Raw genomic sequence first — 18,829 nt, 5'->3', positions numbered from 1 at the left:
ACAGAAACACACAGACGTGTTCAAACCTCGTGCACTTGACCCCATTTACTGCAAGTTATCGTCAAGGTTCCGGTAAGTCGAGGTGTTGTGCACATTTGAAAGTGCAGCTATATCTAACCCTAGTGCAGAGGCGGCACCCACACGTTTGAATTTGCAAGGCCGCTGGCTGCACAGCGTTAAGAGTCTATTGTGGGAACTGAGACTTCGCGCAGCAGAGGAAGTCCCTTTTCAAGTAAAACGACATAAGCACAGAGAGCATAGCACACTGCAAAGGCCCAACAGTCTCCTTAAACTCAATCAAGCTGCACCAAATTTCATAGAGTCACAGATATCGGTATCCTGAATGTCGATGATTTTCTTTCACCAAAATCAATGCATTTCATCCTGGGAAAGGGTGAAAATGTTGAAAACTCATCATTAAAGATTGAAAAAATATTCCTTATCAGGATTCCCCCAAAAATCGAAGGGGCCTGTCCTCCATTCATACGACATCCTTCCACCAAGTTTTGTGAAAATACGTTAAAATGTTCACAAACAAACCTGTTTTCCACTGGTCAAAACAAAATCCACTGACACCCATAATTTATGCAATGGGAATGGATTTAATCAGCATTCGCTCCAGTGTCAAATGACTGTGCAGCACACACAGGTATTATTCGTCTTCGATGGAAACACGAGTTCGGAAAGACAAAGAGGCAGGTGAGCGCTACAGTGGTCTGTGTGTTTGTGACGTTGAACATGATCAGCAGGTGAAAAATATACAAATTCTTGCCAAGCTTCTCTTTGTTTCCTTAAATGGCTGTTACGTTTTGATCTTACCTAATTTACCAAAACATAAACTCTGTTACTAGCCGTACGAGACGAGCTGCGTAGGTAGCACCACACAAGCAAAGCTGGGGATTAGCACTGAAATCGGACTACATGATGGTAGCATGTAGAGGTGACGCTGGAGCCGTTATAATCAGCTCATTTGCAGCCCCTTCTCCCCGGGTTACAATCTGCAGCCCGAGCATGAGAACTGGGGCATGTTTGACTGCACATAAAGCCCTTTCATTATGTACTGGCTCCTGCCAAAGCCCTCTGTTAGCAACCATCCTTCACGTGACTGCACACACACACACACGCACACAATCCCTAAAGACACTCGTGTACACTTCCACACCTAAAGACGTATCTCCCTCCAAACGCACACGACACCCGCACACATTCTCTTCTGTAGCACTTCCCCACCGGAGCCAAGAACCGCCACAGACAAAGCTATAATGTTAATCTGTGACTGAAGGTCGGCGGCGTTTTCCTGCGAAATGAAGGTCGAGGAGGATTCAGGGCAAGATTCTTAAATGTCAAATGGAAACTTGGCCGAACGACGGTGGGACTAAGCAATTCTTTTCAGCCGATGCCTCACATGTGTCCAAGTTCTTCAATCTTTCCAGAAAGGCCGGTTGCGATGGTCGGTTGAGAGAAACATTCCCCGGCACTGCACAGAAAGTCTTACACTGATCAAATCAAATTCCCGGACAGCACCAGCCAATTCCGCTGTTTCTATCACACTGCTGTCTCCCAGGATCCCGAGCTAATCACTAAACCTGACTGATGTAAAAAAGGATATGACACACACCATCCCGTAGGTGTCAGTGCAGGTAAATACAGGTCACAACCAGTTTCCATCACAACATGCATTAGCTTGTTTAGACATAGACATATTAGACATATTTCAAAACTGAATAAAGGACCAAGAGCAAACAGGTATGTGCTGCATTTGATCCCCAAACTCTCCCTTGCTCTTTTCACTAAGCTCAATTCACTACAGCTTTTCTTTTTTGCTGCATCACATTTCAATCCTTATCAAATGTTTATCTCTTCGTTATCATAGTCCTCCTCCCTCCTGCCTCTCTCTCTCTCTCTCTCTCTTTCTCTCCCTCTCTCTCCCTTTCACTCCACTTTCCTCCTCTATTTCAATTATTATCGAAATACGTTTAATGTGACTTTAAGGGTTATATATTGTTTGGAGAAAAAAAAGGCAGGTTTGTGCCAGACAACAAAGAAGGAAAGTATATATATACAAACACACACACACACACATACACACACACACACACACACAAACACGTGAATATACCGCACAGTAACTGCCTGTTTGCAGTTAACCCGACCACACATGATCACAAATCACCAGGATGTCCGAGTTTGTCATCTGGTTTTGATAATCTGCATCATGTGAAAGAAAACCACTGGCGTCTACTTTTGGTAACCTGCTATACGTGTGGCAGCCACCAGACTGATATAAAATTAAAAATGGAGTTGCACACCGTATAATAAATCCTAATATAATCGTGCACGAGATTCCTACTCTCTATCTTTGGTAGATCCTGATGCACATCTCTAAAGATAATCTATGACTAATGCAAGCCGTTTAGAGGACTGTGTCCCCTGGCTGAGGTTTGTGTTTCTGTCCCCCCCCCCCCCACTGTGGCAGGCTCTGCCCCTCTGTCTCCCTGAAGGTGGCAGTCAGGGTGAGGGTTTTTCCACTGTCCTCTCTGAGGCTGTAAACTTCCACTGCAGAGAGAGGGGGGGATCCTCGCTCACATTCCCTGCGCCAGAACAAAAACAGCAGCGTCTGCTAAAGGATTGGGTCTCTCTCTGTCTCTCTCTCTCCTTCTCTCTCTCTCTCTCTATCCCTTTATGTTTGTGTTAACGATGCATGAGGATGCAGGCATAAGCTGAATTGCTAAGATGTGGTGATGTGTGTAGATATGAGTCAATGGATATATATGAGTTCAGATAAGGCAGTCAAATGTGTGTGTGTGTGTATGTGTGTGTGTGTGTGTGATCTATCGGTGTTACCATGGCGTCCAGACATTGCTGCATCATTGTCTGTCAGCCTCATCCTGTAACTGAATACCAACACATTGCTTCTCTCTGGTGGCAGCCTACTGTAACTACAACCACTTCACACACACACACACACACACACACACACACACACACACACACACACACACAGCTCAAGAATTAGCAGCTGCTCGCGGTTACACATTAAACCAAGTTCGTGTGAGAGTGTGAGATGGGGTGTGTGTGTGGGGGGGGCACCAGCCATTTTTGTTCCCCTGGTGTCAGATAAGGGCCATGCTAAAATTAGCCCTTTGTCCATATAAGGCGTGGGAAGTGAGAAGTCTGTGTGAACGAATGTCAGTGAGAAGATTAGTTGTGTTCACTACACACACGGTCCAACAAAGACTTTGGCTCCATCTTGAGAGAAAATGGGGAAACAGACACAGAGAGTGAGACGTCACTGTTCAGATCTAAAGGAGTGTGTGTTGGTGTGTGTGGTGTGTTGGTGTGTGTGTGTGTGTAATTAAGAGGTGCGGCCGTTTACACCCTCAGCCTGCGTGTTTTCGGATTTGGGATGACGAGGGTTCTCTTTCTCCAAAGCGCCAGGAAAGAAAAAAAATCAGCTGCATCAAGAAAGTGACACCAAAAAAGAGCTGACTCGGCAGCGAACACAAAACCCAGTCTGTGTGCCGAGCGACACGCAGGGGCAGCAGTGTTCCAGCGAATGAATGGACACGGTTTAACAAGCAGCTGGTTGGCGATCTGTGAAAGGCAGCGGCCAGATAATCTAAATTACAAGGGCGGTGTGTGTTTGTGTCGACTTGAGGAACGTGTTTGTGCGCTCTGACGTAAATCCAATTATATTCGGACTTGAATAAGGCTCCATTTAATGATGCTGTAGAGAATAGACAACAGCGCCTGAATGAACATCGGCGTAAAAGATATTTAGGAAACAACTACGTGTGTCCCCTCCTTATAGGAGTGTTTTTGTGTGATGTACTTACAGGGAAGAGCACGATGGGCACAGTGAGGGTGACGGCGGTGAGAACGGCCAGACGCACCAGCAGCAACATGGTGTCGAACTTATACACCTTGGTGAAGGTGTGGAGCAACTCTGCCTCCACGTTCCCTGTGATGGAGGAGGAACAAAAAAAAAACAGAGAATGATGAAAACGTCACTGGAGCAAAACAGACCAGGTGTAAAACTCACTAAGTACATTCACTTATGTATTGTACTCGAGTACTCAGTATTGCACTGGGTTTTATACATGGATTCTTGGGGAAAGAACCCAGCTTAAACAATGCAGGTTTTTTTCATAATATTATGATTAAGAAATATAATGCATGTTAAACTAGACTTGCACTGTAAGAGCACATGCCCCCTTGAAGTTCAATATAGCTGCACCACATTACACACATTTACACACAGCTTTTTTAAATCAAGATACAGTAATTGCTCCCAAGGAAATCAGTGAAAATGTAAAAATAAAACACTCCCTGACGCTAAATGGGATTTCCCCTGACTCTGCATCCTTCAACCCAATTACTACCTCCTTGATGGAGGTAATCAACAAAAACTGTTTTGTTGCGGTCCCTTGTTACGTGTCACATGTTTATTTCAGTTCCACCAGGGAGATAATCTCCAATTTAGTTTTCAGGAGGTTTCAATTACTGAACTGTTTTAGGCTCAAACAAGATTTTCTCTCACATTAATCATCTGTCCACTGCTCAGACCTTCATATTTAGACCCTCAGGAGGGGGCTTACTAAACGATAGGCTTCGCTTCTTACCGTAGAAGGTGAGGTAGCCAAACAGCGCCGATAACATGTACATGACGAGCATGGCCAAGATGGACAGGTTGGAAACGTTCTGCATCTTCTTCCTGCTGCGACTGAAGAAACAACACGTACACACAAATATTCACTTTAGGAACAGTTAGGGTCACACGTGAGTTACAGCATTTAGACAAATTAATGCAGATTGAGGTACTTCTCAACTTCAGATCTATTTTTTTCTGAAACAAATGAATTTAAATGTTCCCCTCCCATCGCCCATTGCTTTCTAAACTTGTAGCAGAACCTACAGTCGCCTTTGGGTGACATAAAAACCTAAATCTGCCTCTCTAGACATAATATTGTTATTATTATTCTATGCAGATGCCCCATGTACATAGGCTTTTTAAATGTAACTCTTCTGTAAATTTAGTACTAGAACTACTTCATACTGCAGAAGACCGACCTGATAGTGAGATTTGATCTTACAAAGTTTCCTTGCACTTACTCTTTCAGCTCACTGTAGATGGGCAGGACCTCCGGGTGGCACACGAAGGCAAAGGCCAGGATTGGCACGGTGTACGCCGTCTGAGGGAAGCCAGGAGAACAGACGCACAAAATTCACTCACACAGAGTCACTGTGCAATTAATCTGCATAAAGCTCTACTATGCCACGTCATTAAGTGATGCCCGAATATTTATTTTTATTTATAAAATTGATGTAATGTTATTCGAAAAATAAGAAAGACAGAAAAGCCTTTCACACTGGAGCTGAACATGAAGCGTGTTGGGACATCGTGGTCTACCCTCACCCGCAGGTTCAGCTCCTGGTTTGTTGGTTTTAGGAGTGTCATACGTGTCACTACACACTCTGCTCTTTTCTCACACTTCATGATGATTTATTTATGATTCATGAGCTGATGTCAGATCTGCAAATATTTTGACAAATGAGGCTGAATTCACAGTCTGCAGGTATCACACACTGTCGCTTAGACGACTTTTCCTCTGCGACCGTGTCCGGGTGTTAACATAAAGCCGCGATGCAGATTCTTATCGCCATTCACAACACACAAAAGCCCAAACACGCCCTACAAAAACCCCACCTTCCCCAAACGTGTCTTTGCGATCCTGTTGTGTAGTCATTCCTCTGCATAAGCTTTGTGTAGTCTTGTACAAACAAAAAAGCGTAAATGAATTCACACGGACTAATATTGTGATTACAATCTCCGAGTTATTATTTTTTATTGTTTAACTCTTGTGAACCAATGGAGGAATGTGCGCGGCACACCTCCACGAAACCGACTAGTTGATCTGCCCTTTCAGGTGCAGCGCCCTTTCAACCTTCACCTCTCTGCCTTGAAACCAGGTAGTGTTTACACATAATGCTGAACTTTACGAGCTTGACACATGTTTGCACACAACCGAGAGCCAATCAGCTGTGCTCAAAACCCCCACCCGGTGCACCGTACCTGAGAGTTGAAGACAAAGTACTTGGGCGTGCACATCTCCTCGTCGTCAGGGTGGGGCTCAACGTGCACACCGGTGGAGAGGTGGGCGTCGTGGCCGCCCTTGACCGCCGGCGACATGTCGGCTCGGGAGAAATCCATTTGCAGCGAGTGGTTCTGTAGCAGGTAGAGCCCCGACGCGTCCGAGGCGTTCATGGAGAGGTTGGCCGAGTGGTGGGCGAAGAAAGGAAGAGGGCAGGGCAGCTGCGTCTTTTTGTAGATCATCTGGGATATAAAACATAAAGATAAGTTCTCGTACATGAAGATACAAATAAATGTCATAAGGGAGCAACAAATTAGGAACCCCCTGCTTGATTGACAGTTTAGCAGTTATCCAATCCTACCGTTTTCTCAAATTTCCCTTTAAATTTGTTTGTTTCCTATATATGAAGTGTATACGAGTGAACTTAAACAATATGCTGTGGGTTGTACCACTATGACAACAAGCTGAAAGAAGCTTATATCCATAGATCCATAGAGATAATATAGGTGTGACTGGGTGATAATTCCCTGGGGATTTTGTCATAGCGTCAGTACAGTGCAAGAGGCAGTAACACCAAACTAATATTGAACTAGTATTACTGGTAACTGGGTTGGCTGGTGCAGCGGCTGGTGGGATTCCATATAGAGGCGGAACTTACCACGCACAGGAAGAAGACCATGCAGCAGAGCGAGAACCCACTGGTGTAGCCCAGGTATCCTAAAGAGGAGAACGAAAATCAGTAATGACGACTGCAGCGGATTCATGTGATGCTATATTTTACGGTTGGAACTCTCCACCTCCGCTGCTCTGCTCTATCTCTGTAGCTGTCAAAGCAGCCGTCTATTTTAGAATGGGGGTCACGTCTCATTCCGGGTTGTCACCCGTATCCAGAAGTTGACCAGCAGACATTCAGATATGACCAAAAAAACGAATGCTTGTGAGCCGACATTATTAAAGTTAAACCCAATACAGCCGTAATGCTATTCACTTGTCCAGTCATCTTGATGAGGACTTGTTGGTGGGCCCGGCCTGTTGAAGCTCTCGGGAATCCTCAGACTGACCTGAGGAGTCCGTTCATAAATTACACGGGAGCGACGGAGCTGACTCCAGGGTTACCGGCCGTGTGACATTTCTGTAACTCCTACTTGTCTCCGAGCTGACTCAGGGACTCGACTACTGTTACGCGTGGCTCTGTAGAGCGGATCCCGGACAGCTGCAAGAGCACCGGCATACTGAGATGGTTGGCTTCTCTTGGCATGAAGTGAACCTTAGGTATAAGATATACTCCCAGAGCATGGAGTGAAATAACTGAACAATATGCAGTTTGATGGTGATACTGTGTATAAATAGACGTACACACACACACACAAACTTATTAACTAAGTCCTTACCCAGATTTTTCAGGAGAGACAAAGGCAGAATGATTCCGATGGACACAAACACCACCAGGTAGTTTCCATTCAAGTACCATTCACTGAAAATATGGAACACGGGTTAAAATTTGAGGAAATGGCATATGTTCAGGAGTGTAAGTTGCACACAAATACACACAAACACCCAAACACATACACACTTACCCAGATATTTCTTCTAAGCCCAAGAAGGCTCTGATGACCTCGGGCAGCTCATACTTCACAATAAAGAGGTAGCTGGAAATGGCTGCAGGAGAACAATAAGGGAAATATCTCTGAGATTAGAAACACTGTGCTTTTCTACATACATTCAGACATGTACACTTCGAATGACAATAACAATTCGGGGGGACACTGCTTTCTTTTAAAAGTCTCGAATATGAATGGGTGACAACAGAAAGCAGAACCCAACATAAAGCTTCTTAGTAAGGTATTGTTAATGTATTCAGAATATACATTTTATTTATCTATCATCTGTATTTACAGGACCAGTGATTTACTGATTTACCTCCAATGTTCTGCATGGTTATCGATATGAATGCTGCCATTTTGCCGGGCCAACCGAATGCTCTCTCCCCGAGCTTTTCATAGATGAGAGATCCTGTCCGAAAAAACAAGATGATGGAGAATTAGACATGGAAAACCACTGAGGCATCACAGCACACGCTAAGACAAGGAATGAATAGTTAAAATGAAGCAGTTGAAAGAAAAGAAATTAACATTTCATGTTTCTCTGCCTTTCCAAAGGTTACGTGTGAAATTAAACTAAGGGTCCAGTGTGTAAGATTTAGACGAAGGGGAGCTATTGGCAGAAACTTTGCCCTGTATATTAAAAACTTAATATTTAAAAAACAAGTGAAGGCTACCACGGGGTTCCATTCATTATTCAGTTGCACCATGCAACTTCGCCACTAGATGTCACTAAATTCTACAAACTGAACCATTAAAACCTTTCTATGTGGACTCCAATGGGCACTAACCTTTATGTAACCTTTTATTCCTAATATGTCTAAAACAACTCTGAAAACCCCCCAAAACTTCAAATAGTTACACACAAAATGATCAATCGTGCAAGTTTAACTTCTTAAATTTAATTTAAACAAAATAATATTTTTGAAGTTGTTTTTAACAGTTTGTTATTTTCAGTGTATCTCTAATTTCTTCCATATTTCTACCATCATTAACCTGGTGGATGAATCTGCTGGAGCAGTGGTTCCCATCCTTTCATTTCATGGGCGAGTCTTTATTATGAAGAAACATCTTCCTCTGACCTCTTTATAATGTCTTTGAATAGTGAGAAATTCAGCAAACAGGGCAATTTCCCTTCTTAGATGTGTACATGTGAAAACTATTTAGAGTTAGACAAGCTCAAAGTGGTTCCTAGTGTTTTACATCAAGAAGCACAGACTCGAGACATGGATGAAAAATTAACATGATGTTGTGCAGCGGAGTTGAGAGGTGTTGTACTGGTTTCCCCTCTCATCCCAGAGGCTTTCCTACTTGGGTGGACCACTGGTGTGGGCGGGACCCACACAAGTTGGCAACCACAGTTTTAAATTCTACAGCTGAGCGAGAAAGGTGAAATACCGACCTCCTTCTTTTGCCGTCACGAGGAGCAGGTGAACAGAATACAAGGAGAGGGTGGCCACGGCGAAGAGGAGGAGTCTGCAAAGAGAGAAGGAGATTGAAGGTCGGTCCAAGACAGTGACACAAGATAGAGTTCAGTATAATGGGCTTCAACTTTTGTATCTTCGATCTATCTAAGTAGCTAAAGGTGAATGTGAGCAGAGGAAGGACAGGGGAGAGGGTTTAAGTCTATAAAACTGATTTATTTGCTTTGGCTTAGTCCTGGCAGGTGGGCGCTGTTTTCGTTTTCGTCCTCCATGAACAGGTCAAACATCAAAGGAGCGGCGCCATGCTGCAGCTGCTCGGATGTGTTTGTCGTTTCGTTGTTTGGTTGATGTGGGGGCAAGTCTCAGGTGATGCCGTGCGGCTGCAACATAACTCGAACACGGCTCTAGCGTGACCCGTGCAGTGTCACGTCAATGCTACGTCAATAATCCATCTGCTGCATTCTTCAGAGGGCGTCCTGTATGTCAGTGGGTGTTACTGGACGTACAGGAGTCGAGCTTTGCTTTAATGGTTCCTCACCGGGTGGTTTTTAGAAACAGGACGGGGCAGTTTTTCTGGGCCTTGGCGTTTTAGCAGAGATGTGGGTTATCTTGACTGGCAGAAGATGACACGAGTTAATCATTCTTCCCTCATGCGATCAGCGTTTTCAGATATTTCCACTCTCCAATCAGACAGGGTTTCAGAGAGGAGACACCCTCTATGTTTTAGCTGTAATATTCCATGTACCGCCCACCGTGTCAGGAGGCGACCACGCAGCAGGGGCATGGATAGCCAAGAGAGTGGGTAGGATTTATGGGTGTAGGGTGTCAGCTGGTGTCAGATGTTGGATGTCACCCATGAATGCTGATAATGCAGATGCACAGGACAGACTGGGATGAGACTAAAAGATGGCATAGGGTCACGGGGTACAGGAGTCTGTCTTCTAGGTCAGAATGTGGAAAACCGAATTCAAACCTAACAATGATTATTTCTGAATTACAATCTGTGCAGAATAGAATAATTGTAACAAGGATAAAATGAGTCTAATAAGTTACTTCTCTAGGTTAACTACTGTAGACAATATTAGCAAAAAACATATAATATATTTTAATTATTATTTATTATAATTTAATCAACAGCTTCTAACATTTAACTTTGTCCACCATTTTTTGTATATAATACTTTGACAACTCCATAAATCATGTGCCAACATTATCACGTCTTTGCAAAGTGTTGACTTAAGGCAACACTTAAACCAAGTCAACGCAGGGCTTAAACCTGTGTCACGCGATTATTATATTATAATGTTATAATAACAATATTTTTCTTGGTTCCCATGTGACCCGTCATACTATTTCATGTACACACCCTTCTAAGCTCGCTGTGGGTTTACTAATCTGCGGCTGCACAACTTACGAAAAGAGAATGATGCCCGTGTTTGCCATGGCGAAGGACAGGCCCAGGATGCCGCTGCCCATGATGGCGTTGCTCAGGTTAAAGACAGACATCCCGAAGGATGTGTGGCCAGGATGCTGCTCAGACAGAAAAGAAAGAGAAAAGTTAAATCTTTATTAGGAAGACAGGGGAACAGAGCTAAAAAAAAACCATTTAAAGTCTGTCCGTCTGTCCAACTCAGAAGTGCAGTTGACAACAAGAATAAGACTATAAGCACCTAAAAGATGCAATTCAACGCAAAATGCACCCTTGTGTTCTATAAAACTGTTGTATACCAAGGGTTTGGCACATTTCCAGTAGTTTTCAGATTTACCGACTGATTCTTTTCTCCCTAACTACTAATCAGCTCCCAGCGACCAACATTTACCAGAACAGATAGAGCATTAAGCCGGCTTTAGATCCTGACACAAAAATCTGCCACACTCAGATTCTTAACTAAAACAGTGTCAGGACTTCTGTCAGTAGTCATTCTAAAAGCAAATCATCCTTAAAGTTATTGTCTTTTACCAAATGGTAGGGAGCACAGACACAGAGCGACTACATTTTGACTTGTGAATCCTCTTACATATTCTTCATGGTATTCTTCATACTTCTTCTTCTTCATCAGCCCATTCGACAGGAACTTCTGGCTTTCTGCGTCATCATTGTCATCCATAAAGTGACTGCAAGGACCAAGAAAAGACATTACCACATGCACACACATATATCAGTTTATACGCTTTCTATGTTACAATATGAGACAGAAAAATGTAAATATACTAGCAGTTCTTTTACCATGAACTGTTATCTCTGTGTTGTCCTTTAGAACAATTGTAACAGATTTTGATTGGCTGTCACCTGTGTCTGCTTGTTATTCAAGGCCAGCTGGGCGTTGAAGACCTTTAAACATTCCAGCTTGCTGCTTCACACAGATCAAAACTCCTGATTTGTACAAGCTTTAATAACTTATCTAATAACTGAGATTCTGACCTGAAGTAAACTAATTGATTAGTTAATTTAAAAGCCTAATTTACAGCCACAGAAAATGCAAGTTAGGAGAGCCCTTTTTCCATTGGTCAAAGAACCCAATAACACCCACTGACATCTGGCTTTTGTCTGCAATGGGAATGGATTCAATCCAATGACTCTGCAGTAAACACAAGTGTGGATCGGCGCCGAACCCTCTGTGCAGTGATGGAAACGTTACACCCCGGGGGGGAAACACTACATTGGCAGCACAGCGAGCTGAGAGAACACCTCAGTTTTCAGTACGTTTGTGACACTGAACATGATGCACCAGAGGAAGAAAACACAGGCTGACTACTGTAAGAGCAATAAAAAAAAAAACAGTAAGAAATGTTCAGAAGGCCAAAATGAACTAAAACCTGTCACTACTGGAGCTGCCGTGTCAAATAAAGCTGCTTCAGTGTCAGCTCACTCGGGTGAAGGGGAAACAGAAACCTTGACATTATGGCTGCTCACCTGTCGATGGTGGCCTTCTCGGCGTCAATGGGCTCTGTGTAGCGGTCGTCCAGGCTGTCGTTGCTGTCGTCATCAGCCTCCGTGGAGACTTTGCTCAGCTCCATACGATCCACGACTCCCGGCATGGTGGCGCACAGTGAGATGAGGGGGCGGAGAAATGTTCGGTTTTCGAGGTCTCAGGGCTTCACGCGGGACTGATACGTTTCTTCCTCAATTTCTGATAGAATTTTATACCTAGAAGAAAAAAGGACAAAGAGAGGGGAGTGTCAGTAACTAAAATGTCTAGGAAGATTTCAGATTTTTCTTGGCTTCTCTCTTAAAAAACCACAAATTCTGGAATTATCAACACAAGAACAACAATTTGTAACTGATTACGGGCCTGTAAGCAGGACTGTTGTCTGCATCTATAAGGAACTTGGGCCCCTCTACCACCATCTCATTTCCTGGAAATGAGAGGCTGTTTGTTATGTTACCTTAAGGAGGAAAGCTGGGGTATGATGCAACCATGTTCAGCTCTAACAACACAGACCCTTTTAGCTTCATTGCTATGCACATTAAAACACCGCTTGATTTCAAGTATCTTTTGTTTATAATGTCAGAGAAAATACATTAAAGAAAAAATACAAAGTCGTGTCTCACTGGATATCCTAACTTTTAAGAAGAAGTGACAAGCCATTGCTGACGTACATGGAGATTGCTTGCTGGTGTTAAGTCAACAAACCCTGAAACCAGGTTAAAGATACAATGGGTTCATGAGGCCACCATCAACAGACCGTCTTGTTTCGTGTATTAACCAGTTTACTCAGTATCACCCACGACCATTGAAGAAAGAGCAAACAATGTAACATTCATTATTGCGTTACGCAAGGAAAAGAACGGAGACAGTGAGTGAATGAAGCCTGTGAGGTCATGAATGCTACTGAAAGCAACATTATTTATGGTTCCTCACATAAAGGGCTCAATAAAAGGGTACTCTACAAACGACTGGGATTACCAACGTGACAAACAATTAACCGTGGCGACCAAAACACGATTGCAACACGAGATGTGTTACTTCCGAAGAAGAACACGTGAGACCTTAGCTTCTTAGAATTCTCTTTTGTTTTTGCAGCATAAATAAGTTTTTGTTCGTCCTGTGGCACAATTTAATGTGTTGCATAAGAGAACAAATATATCAGAGTGAGAGGCTCCATACTTTACCTGGCCAGTCCCTTTAGTAGGAACTCTGGATATTGTCCGAATGAGCCCATGTTAGGGTTAGGAACACTCCGAAACAGTCGGGACCCAATTGTGCATATACTCTCCTTAGTTCATGGTTGAAAACAGCTTTAAGCCGCTCCCAGACACAACCTGTGTCTAAAATCCAGCAAAAAGTGGCTGCAGCGTTTACCTGGAGTTTACCTTTCATACATGCACAACACAGCGGGAGGTTCTCTCCATAGGACGTGTTCACAACAACGACACATCACATCATAAGCTCTTATCACCTCAAACTCTTTTGACATCTTTGTTTCTCCTACGTGTATGACACCACTTTTCACTGGGAGATATTTGTTTATTTATAAAATGTGTTTTTTTCATTTTTGCATCGCTTTTTGTTGGAAATAATTCTGTGCTGAGATTGAACCACAACTTTGGACTACAAGCCCCTTAAAATAAACGCTTTGCTTAAAAAAACGTATGCTATTTCATAACATTATATTTTGACATAAGCAGTATGTGTTGGTGTAGTAGGTTGTCATGCAATTAAATATATATTTTTGTATTTTTTTCTAAAAAAAGGTCCTTTCTTTCAGAAGTTTTGAAAAGCACATGCATAGATGGAGATGAATAAAGTTCAAGCGCGTGTAAGTACTGTATTTGACTAAATGCATTTGGGGTCAGTACTTAAAAAGTCATCTGTTACAAAATACCTTTTAGATTCTCTGTTGAGCAACAGTCACTTAAAGGAAGTTGATGGGCAGCAGGATCTTTGCATCACAATGCATTACCCAAGCGTTTACAGCACACAGGCCACTTTCCCTCCACAGAAAACCTTCCACTTTGTAAAGGACATGCTATGCAAATGACATCATCGGTGTTAAGACTCTCCAGCATGACCCCACCTGGCTGAAACTGTTTTGACCTACGTGACCAGACCTCCTTCCAAATCACGCTTTAGTCCCCTCTGCGATCTTGCTCTTCGGGAGTATGCCGCTCTAAAACAGCCCATATCTGGGAGCCAACAGAGATTAAGCGGCTACATTACCGTTAACAACCGCATCACACAAGCCAGTACACCTAATCTCTCAGTGTCCCTCTCTGTTGTGTGGCGAGAGAGAAAGGGCGAACGTTTCACACTTCTCATTGCCAAAAAGGATTAACCTGTCTGACTGGGTTAACTTTGTATTTCACTATTTAACGCCACTGTTTTTACAGGTACAGCATTAAAGAATCACTTGTTTGGCCAGGCGACACATTAGGACCGGCTCTGGTGTAGTATCAGCCTTGCATAGCTGGACTGACTGCAGCCCCCACCCACCATTAACATAACATGTGTGAAATACATCTCGAGGAGTGACCAATTGCTGCTGGAAATTGCAGCCCTGCTTGTACTTTCATGTGAACTGCCCAAACAGAGAAGAAACTCGTTTTCACTTGGCCACACAGATGTGTAACACAATGGCTGTTGCCATTTGCATTCTGAATAAATCGCCACACATGATAATGAAACAGCTGGAATCAATGGGGACAGACAGACGAGAGGGAAGGCACACGTGCTATCTGCACAGAAACACAACCAGCAATATTGTTTTATAGCTTTTGCATGACTACTTCAATCATTCGTCTCACGGGAAAACTTTTAAGTTCAACTGGTCAAATGTCTTTTAAAGCAGTAAGATTTGTGCAAATGCTCACATGTTGAAATTAGAAAACAGGAAAATGCAAGAAAAAACAATCGTGAAACTTCCTGCTCATACCAGTCTCACCAAATAACAAAAAACCTCAACAGAACACACACGAACCCTTAAAACCTTTCCACATACTTTCAAAATAAAATAATTATTTGAGACACATTACGGAAGAAATAAGTGTCCACAGATGATTTAACAACCTCAAGTCTCCACGGTGAAAACCCTGCACCGATCTCATATATCCTCCACCCAAACAAACTCATGCATCAGCCACGAGCTCTGAGGAGTTGGCTCTTGCCTCTGCAGGGTCAAGGGATACCACAGAAATCAAGAAAAGGGTGGAAAAAAAGAAACTCCAACGTGCAGAATAAACAGTTTGCAGAAGAAACAAATCTTGCAACATTGTGCTTGGTAAATCTATCTGATTGTTTATATAGCCTTTTTTTCATGCATAGTAAAGACCAAGACTTTCAAAACAAAAATACTCACTCACTGAAAGTTTCCTTAAAGAGATTCTGAGAGCTCCTTTTCTTGTTTTCCAAGAAATGTGTTCTTTAAGAAGAGAGACAGACAACAGTGGATGGGTGAGGAGCAGCAGCTCTTTTGTAACTCAGGTGAAAATACAGGCTTTTAAAAGAGAGGAGGGAGGGCCTCTGTCGGCCAATGGGGACACACACTGTTCGAACAGGCCCCGCCTTTTAGCAGGGCCGTAACCTCCTCAATACACACATGCACAAAAACATGTCTGCCTCTTCAGAGAGGAACAAGAGGGCCACAGCAGGGGCCCCAACCACAGATAGAGACAGATTTATAGATAGATAGATAGATAGATAGATAGATAGATAGATAGATAGATAGATAGATAGATTGATAGATAGATAGATAGATCGATGTAACATAGCGAGACCATCAGCCGCCATCAGACTGAAGACACTGCGGTCCACCAACGCTGTTAAATACCCACTGTCGCTTCAAACTTGGATCACATGACATATCACATGACCATGACCGTCGGTACAGTTTGATACTGGCCCACGCCTTGTGTGACCTGACGACGACTACGATGATCGACGCTCGAAGCGACTGATGCTGTCGTCACTGCATCGCCTCTTGTGAGCACAGAGAGACAAACTGTTTGCACGTGCAGCTGCACACACATACACACACACCGATCCAGCTGCACTGTGGCCGATCATCGGTGGATTTGGGGGGTAGGCTGTGTCGTCGACCGACCAATCAGTGAATCAGGAGACATCGTTGTCGGCATGTCACTGTGCCCAAGGCCATGTTTGTGTCAGGGATGTTTTTTTTTTATCTCTTGTTGGACAGTCTGGTTCAAATGAAGGAACAAACACACACACACACACACACACACACACACACGTGGGGAACATACTGCAAGACTTTCTACGAATTAGCTGAATAAAGATTTTTTATAGAGTGAGCAGAAACACTTTTGTCACAAGGGTTCTCACTTTCTCCCACAGTTGTAAACGATAAATTATCATGATAAATGTCACATAATTGTTCATTTTCATTTTAGGAAGCTGGAAAGTTGAAAGAAGCTCAGAAGTGAGTTTATTCCATGTAATTGACTCTAACAGAGAGACTTTGCAAACTTTTACATCCACACTTGACCATTAAAAGCTAAAACCTACTGTTACATTGGCACGAGTGGAGAGGAGTGAAAACATCAAGTGATGTCTATCTCTCAGTAACGTCTATTTACTCTGGGTTACACCAAATAGTCAAAGACCAGAAGAAGATAAGGACGGACTTTACTGAACCTGTCGAGGGCTTCAACTTTTCATTTTCAGGGAAAAGTGTTAGAGTTCATTTAGTCTAAGTCAAGGAGAAGTCAACACCTAAGCTATAACTCAAGGTCAAGATCTAACTGTTGTGTGCCTCAGCCAATGAGTTGAGTGATCATTATCTGCTTCTGTTCCTCTGTCAAGGTGTTAAATATAGGCCATATAACACATTATATTATATTATATTATACTGCATTACATTGCATATTGCAATCTGACACTGTTCACTGTCTTGCATCTTGCTTTTCACTTTTTACTTCACTTTTTATATCTTTTATCTATTATATATATTTTACTTAGATATGTTTATGTCCAAATAAATCTTACTTTGTATAAATATTAGAAAAAGGGAGTTAATAAGAAGTAAATAGTGAGTAAATATATATTGTTTCTTTTCATTGCTTTTCTTATGTGTGTTGTATTTATTGTGTTTTTATGTTTTTATGTTCTATGTTCATTGTACGCACCAATAACCAGAGCAAATTCCTTGAGGGTGTAAACCTACTTGGCAATAAATACTTTCTGATTCTGATACTGAAAAGTGTTTTTGCAGAGCGTAATGATGTCACAGTGACCTTTTCCTTTAACATAAACGTATAAATTTACCCAAGTGTATATTTGTGGCAAATTTGTGCCACATGAGGCATTCCTCACATATCTCATTCAGTAGAATGGAGTATGTTGTTCAAACTGACTTACAGCCCATCCCCCGAAGTAGAAATGTAGCTTTTCTTGGGATTTCTTCAAACAAGCATTAGAATCTAAGGAAAATAAGTAAAAACCGAGCCCCAAATTATTTTATAAAACCTTCAGTACAAAGAACAACACAGCAACATGAAAGCTTGATCCCTAACAAACAAGTGAATGCCTCAACATGATCCACTACAGCTGCAGGGATATTCCTTAAAAGGCCCCTTGGAGTGTTTATGTTTGGGGCCTCACATAGCCCATCACCTATGACTAGAAAGCCATCCCTGAGCCAATCCTGTGACTTACCAAACAGGGATGGCGTTAGCTTGGGGGTCACAAACTTCAGAGAGCAGCAGCAGCCAACTATAGAAGTGACTGAGCTCGACAAAATCTCACACACAAACACATGAAAACACAAAGTGTCCACTGGTTTAACCCATTAAGTCCGGTGTGCGACCTGCAAGGAGCACGACTGTTGCATAAGGTCTTAAGTCATCGTGTGACAAAATAACCCTGATGATATCTTTGCTGTATTCTACATTGGTAGTCAGCGGAACTGTTTGTTTTCTTCCGGGTGGTTGATCATGTGATAGGAGCTTGACGAATCAGAGAAGGCTACATCCTGAGCAAAAAGCTGCACAAGGTTGACAGTGTCTATCGCATGGTTTCCAAATATCTCTGTTTCCCGTCCAGACTACAACACAGCCCTGGAGTTTTGAAGAAACTTTTAAAAAGGGACAAAACTTTGTCTTTCATGGGTGGTGGGGAATCGGTATGGGGAAAATGCTACTGGAACAACTTAAGTTTTATAAATCTGTTTTGGATTGTCCCTTTAAATTCACCTTAACTGCTTTATATTGCCTAAGCACCTTCCCACTGATAATACAAATCCAGAATACCAAGAGGTAATGTAAACACTGGTTGATAATCATAAATTTTGCTTAATTGTCTTTCTTTCATATAACTGTTTAAGTCAGTATTTTATTGTTTTAAATAGTGGAAATATTTAGGGGAAATTTAAACTGTTGAATCCTGTTTCTGAGGTATCGTCCAAGTTAACATGTTGAATAAAGGATCTTGCTTCAACAAGACCGGTTTGGAACAAGCTGATCCAAATTGCAGAAGTTTTCGAAGACTCTGACTCTCTTCCTCTAACTGTGCCCTCCTCTCTCTGCTACGTGCACAAACCCACCCTCCCTTTATTTTGGTAAAACTTTGTCATCTTACTGACAGTGTCCACCTGCTGCCGGGGCTCGCCAAGACATTTGGACCGGATCTCTGTGATGAGGGAGTTTTGACACAGGCTTGTAAAGGGATTGCTCAAATGAGAATTTATGTATTTCCCTCGTTCACTCTTTGAAGTCGCTGGTTTCCTCTGCATGTGTTTGATTAAACTATAGAGC

General features: G+C 42.7%; 1 protein-coding gene across 4 annotated transcripts in view; it reads right to left on the bottom strand.

The window, feature by feature from the left end:
* The window catches only part of slc38a4 (solute carrier family 38 member 4), a 34,218-nt gene that overhangs the window by 6,983 nt on the left and 8,406 nt on the right, over nucleotides 1-18,829 (bottom strand). Inside the window, exons 1-13 of one of the 4 annotated variants that reach the window (XM_062382354.1) lie at nucleotides 15,415-15,759; nucleotides 12,032-12,265; nucleotides 11,136-11,232; nucleotides 10,532-10,647; nucleotides 9,096-9,169; nucleotides 8,013-8,105; nucleotides 7,670-7,751; nucleotides 7,484-7,566; nucleotides 6,751-6,809; nucleotides 6,074-6,334; nucleotides 5,113-5,192; nucleotides 4,623-4,723; nucleotides 3,837-3,961 (exon numbers count right to left, since the gene is read on the bottom strand). In XM_062382354.1, coding sequence (XP_062238338.1) covers nucleotides 3,837-3,961; nucleotides 4,623-4,723; nucleotides 5,113-5,192; nucleotides 6,074-6,334; nucleotides 6,751-6,809; nucleotides 7,484-7,566; nucleotides 7,670-7,751; nucleotides 8,013-8,105; nucleotides 9,096-9,169; nucleotides 10,532-10,647; nucleotides 11,136-11,232; nucleotides 12,032-12,156 — 1,296 coding nt within the window. In that variant the 5' untranslated portion in view covers nucleotides 12,157-12,265; nucleotides 15,415-15,759. Of the gene's footprint in view, nucleotides 1-3,836; nucleotides 3,962-4,622; nucleotides 4,724-5,112; nucleotides 5,193-6,073; nucleotides 6,335-6,750; nucleotides 6,810-7,483; nucleotides 7,567-7,669; nucleotides 7,752-8,012; nucleotides 8,106-9,095; nucleotides 9,170-10,531; nucleotides 10,648-11,135; nucleotides 11,233-12,031; nucleotides 12,266-15,414; nucleotides 15,760-18,829 lie in introns of those variants that run through there. The other 3 variants (XM_062382350.1, XM_062382351.1, XM_062382352.1) reach the window with 3 other exon arrangements.

The sequence above is a fragment of the Platichthys flesus genome, chromosome 23, assembly GCF_949316205.1.
Source record: "Platichthys flesus chromosome 23, fPlaFle2.1, whole genome shotgun sequence".
In the NCBI taxonomy this organism is placed as follows: domain Eukaryota; kingdom Metazoa; phylum Chordata; class Actinopteri; order Pleuronectiformes; family Pleuronectidae; genus Platichthys; species Platichthys flesus.
This window is presented reverse-complemented; position numbering and strand designations above follow the sequence as displayed.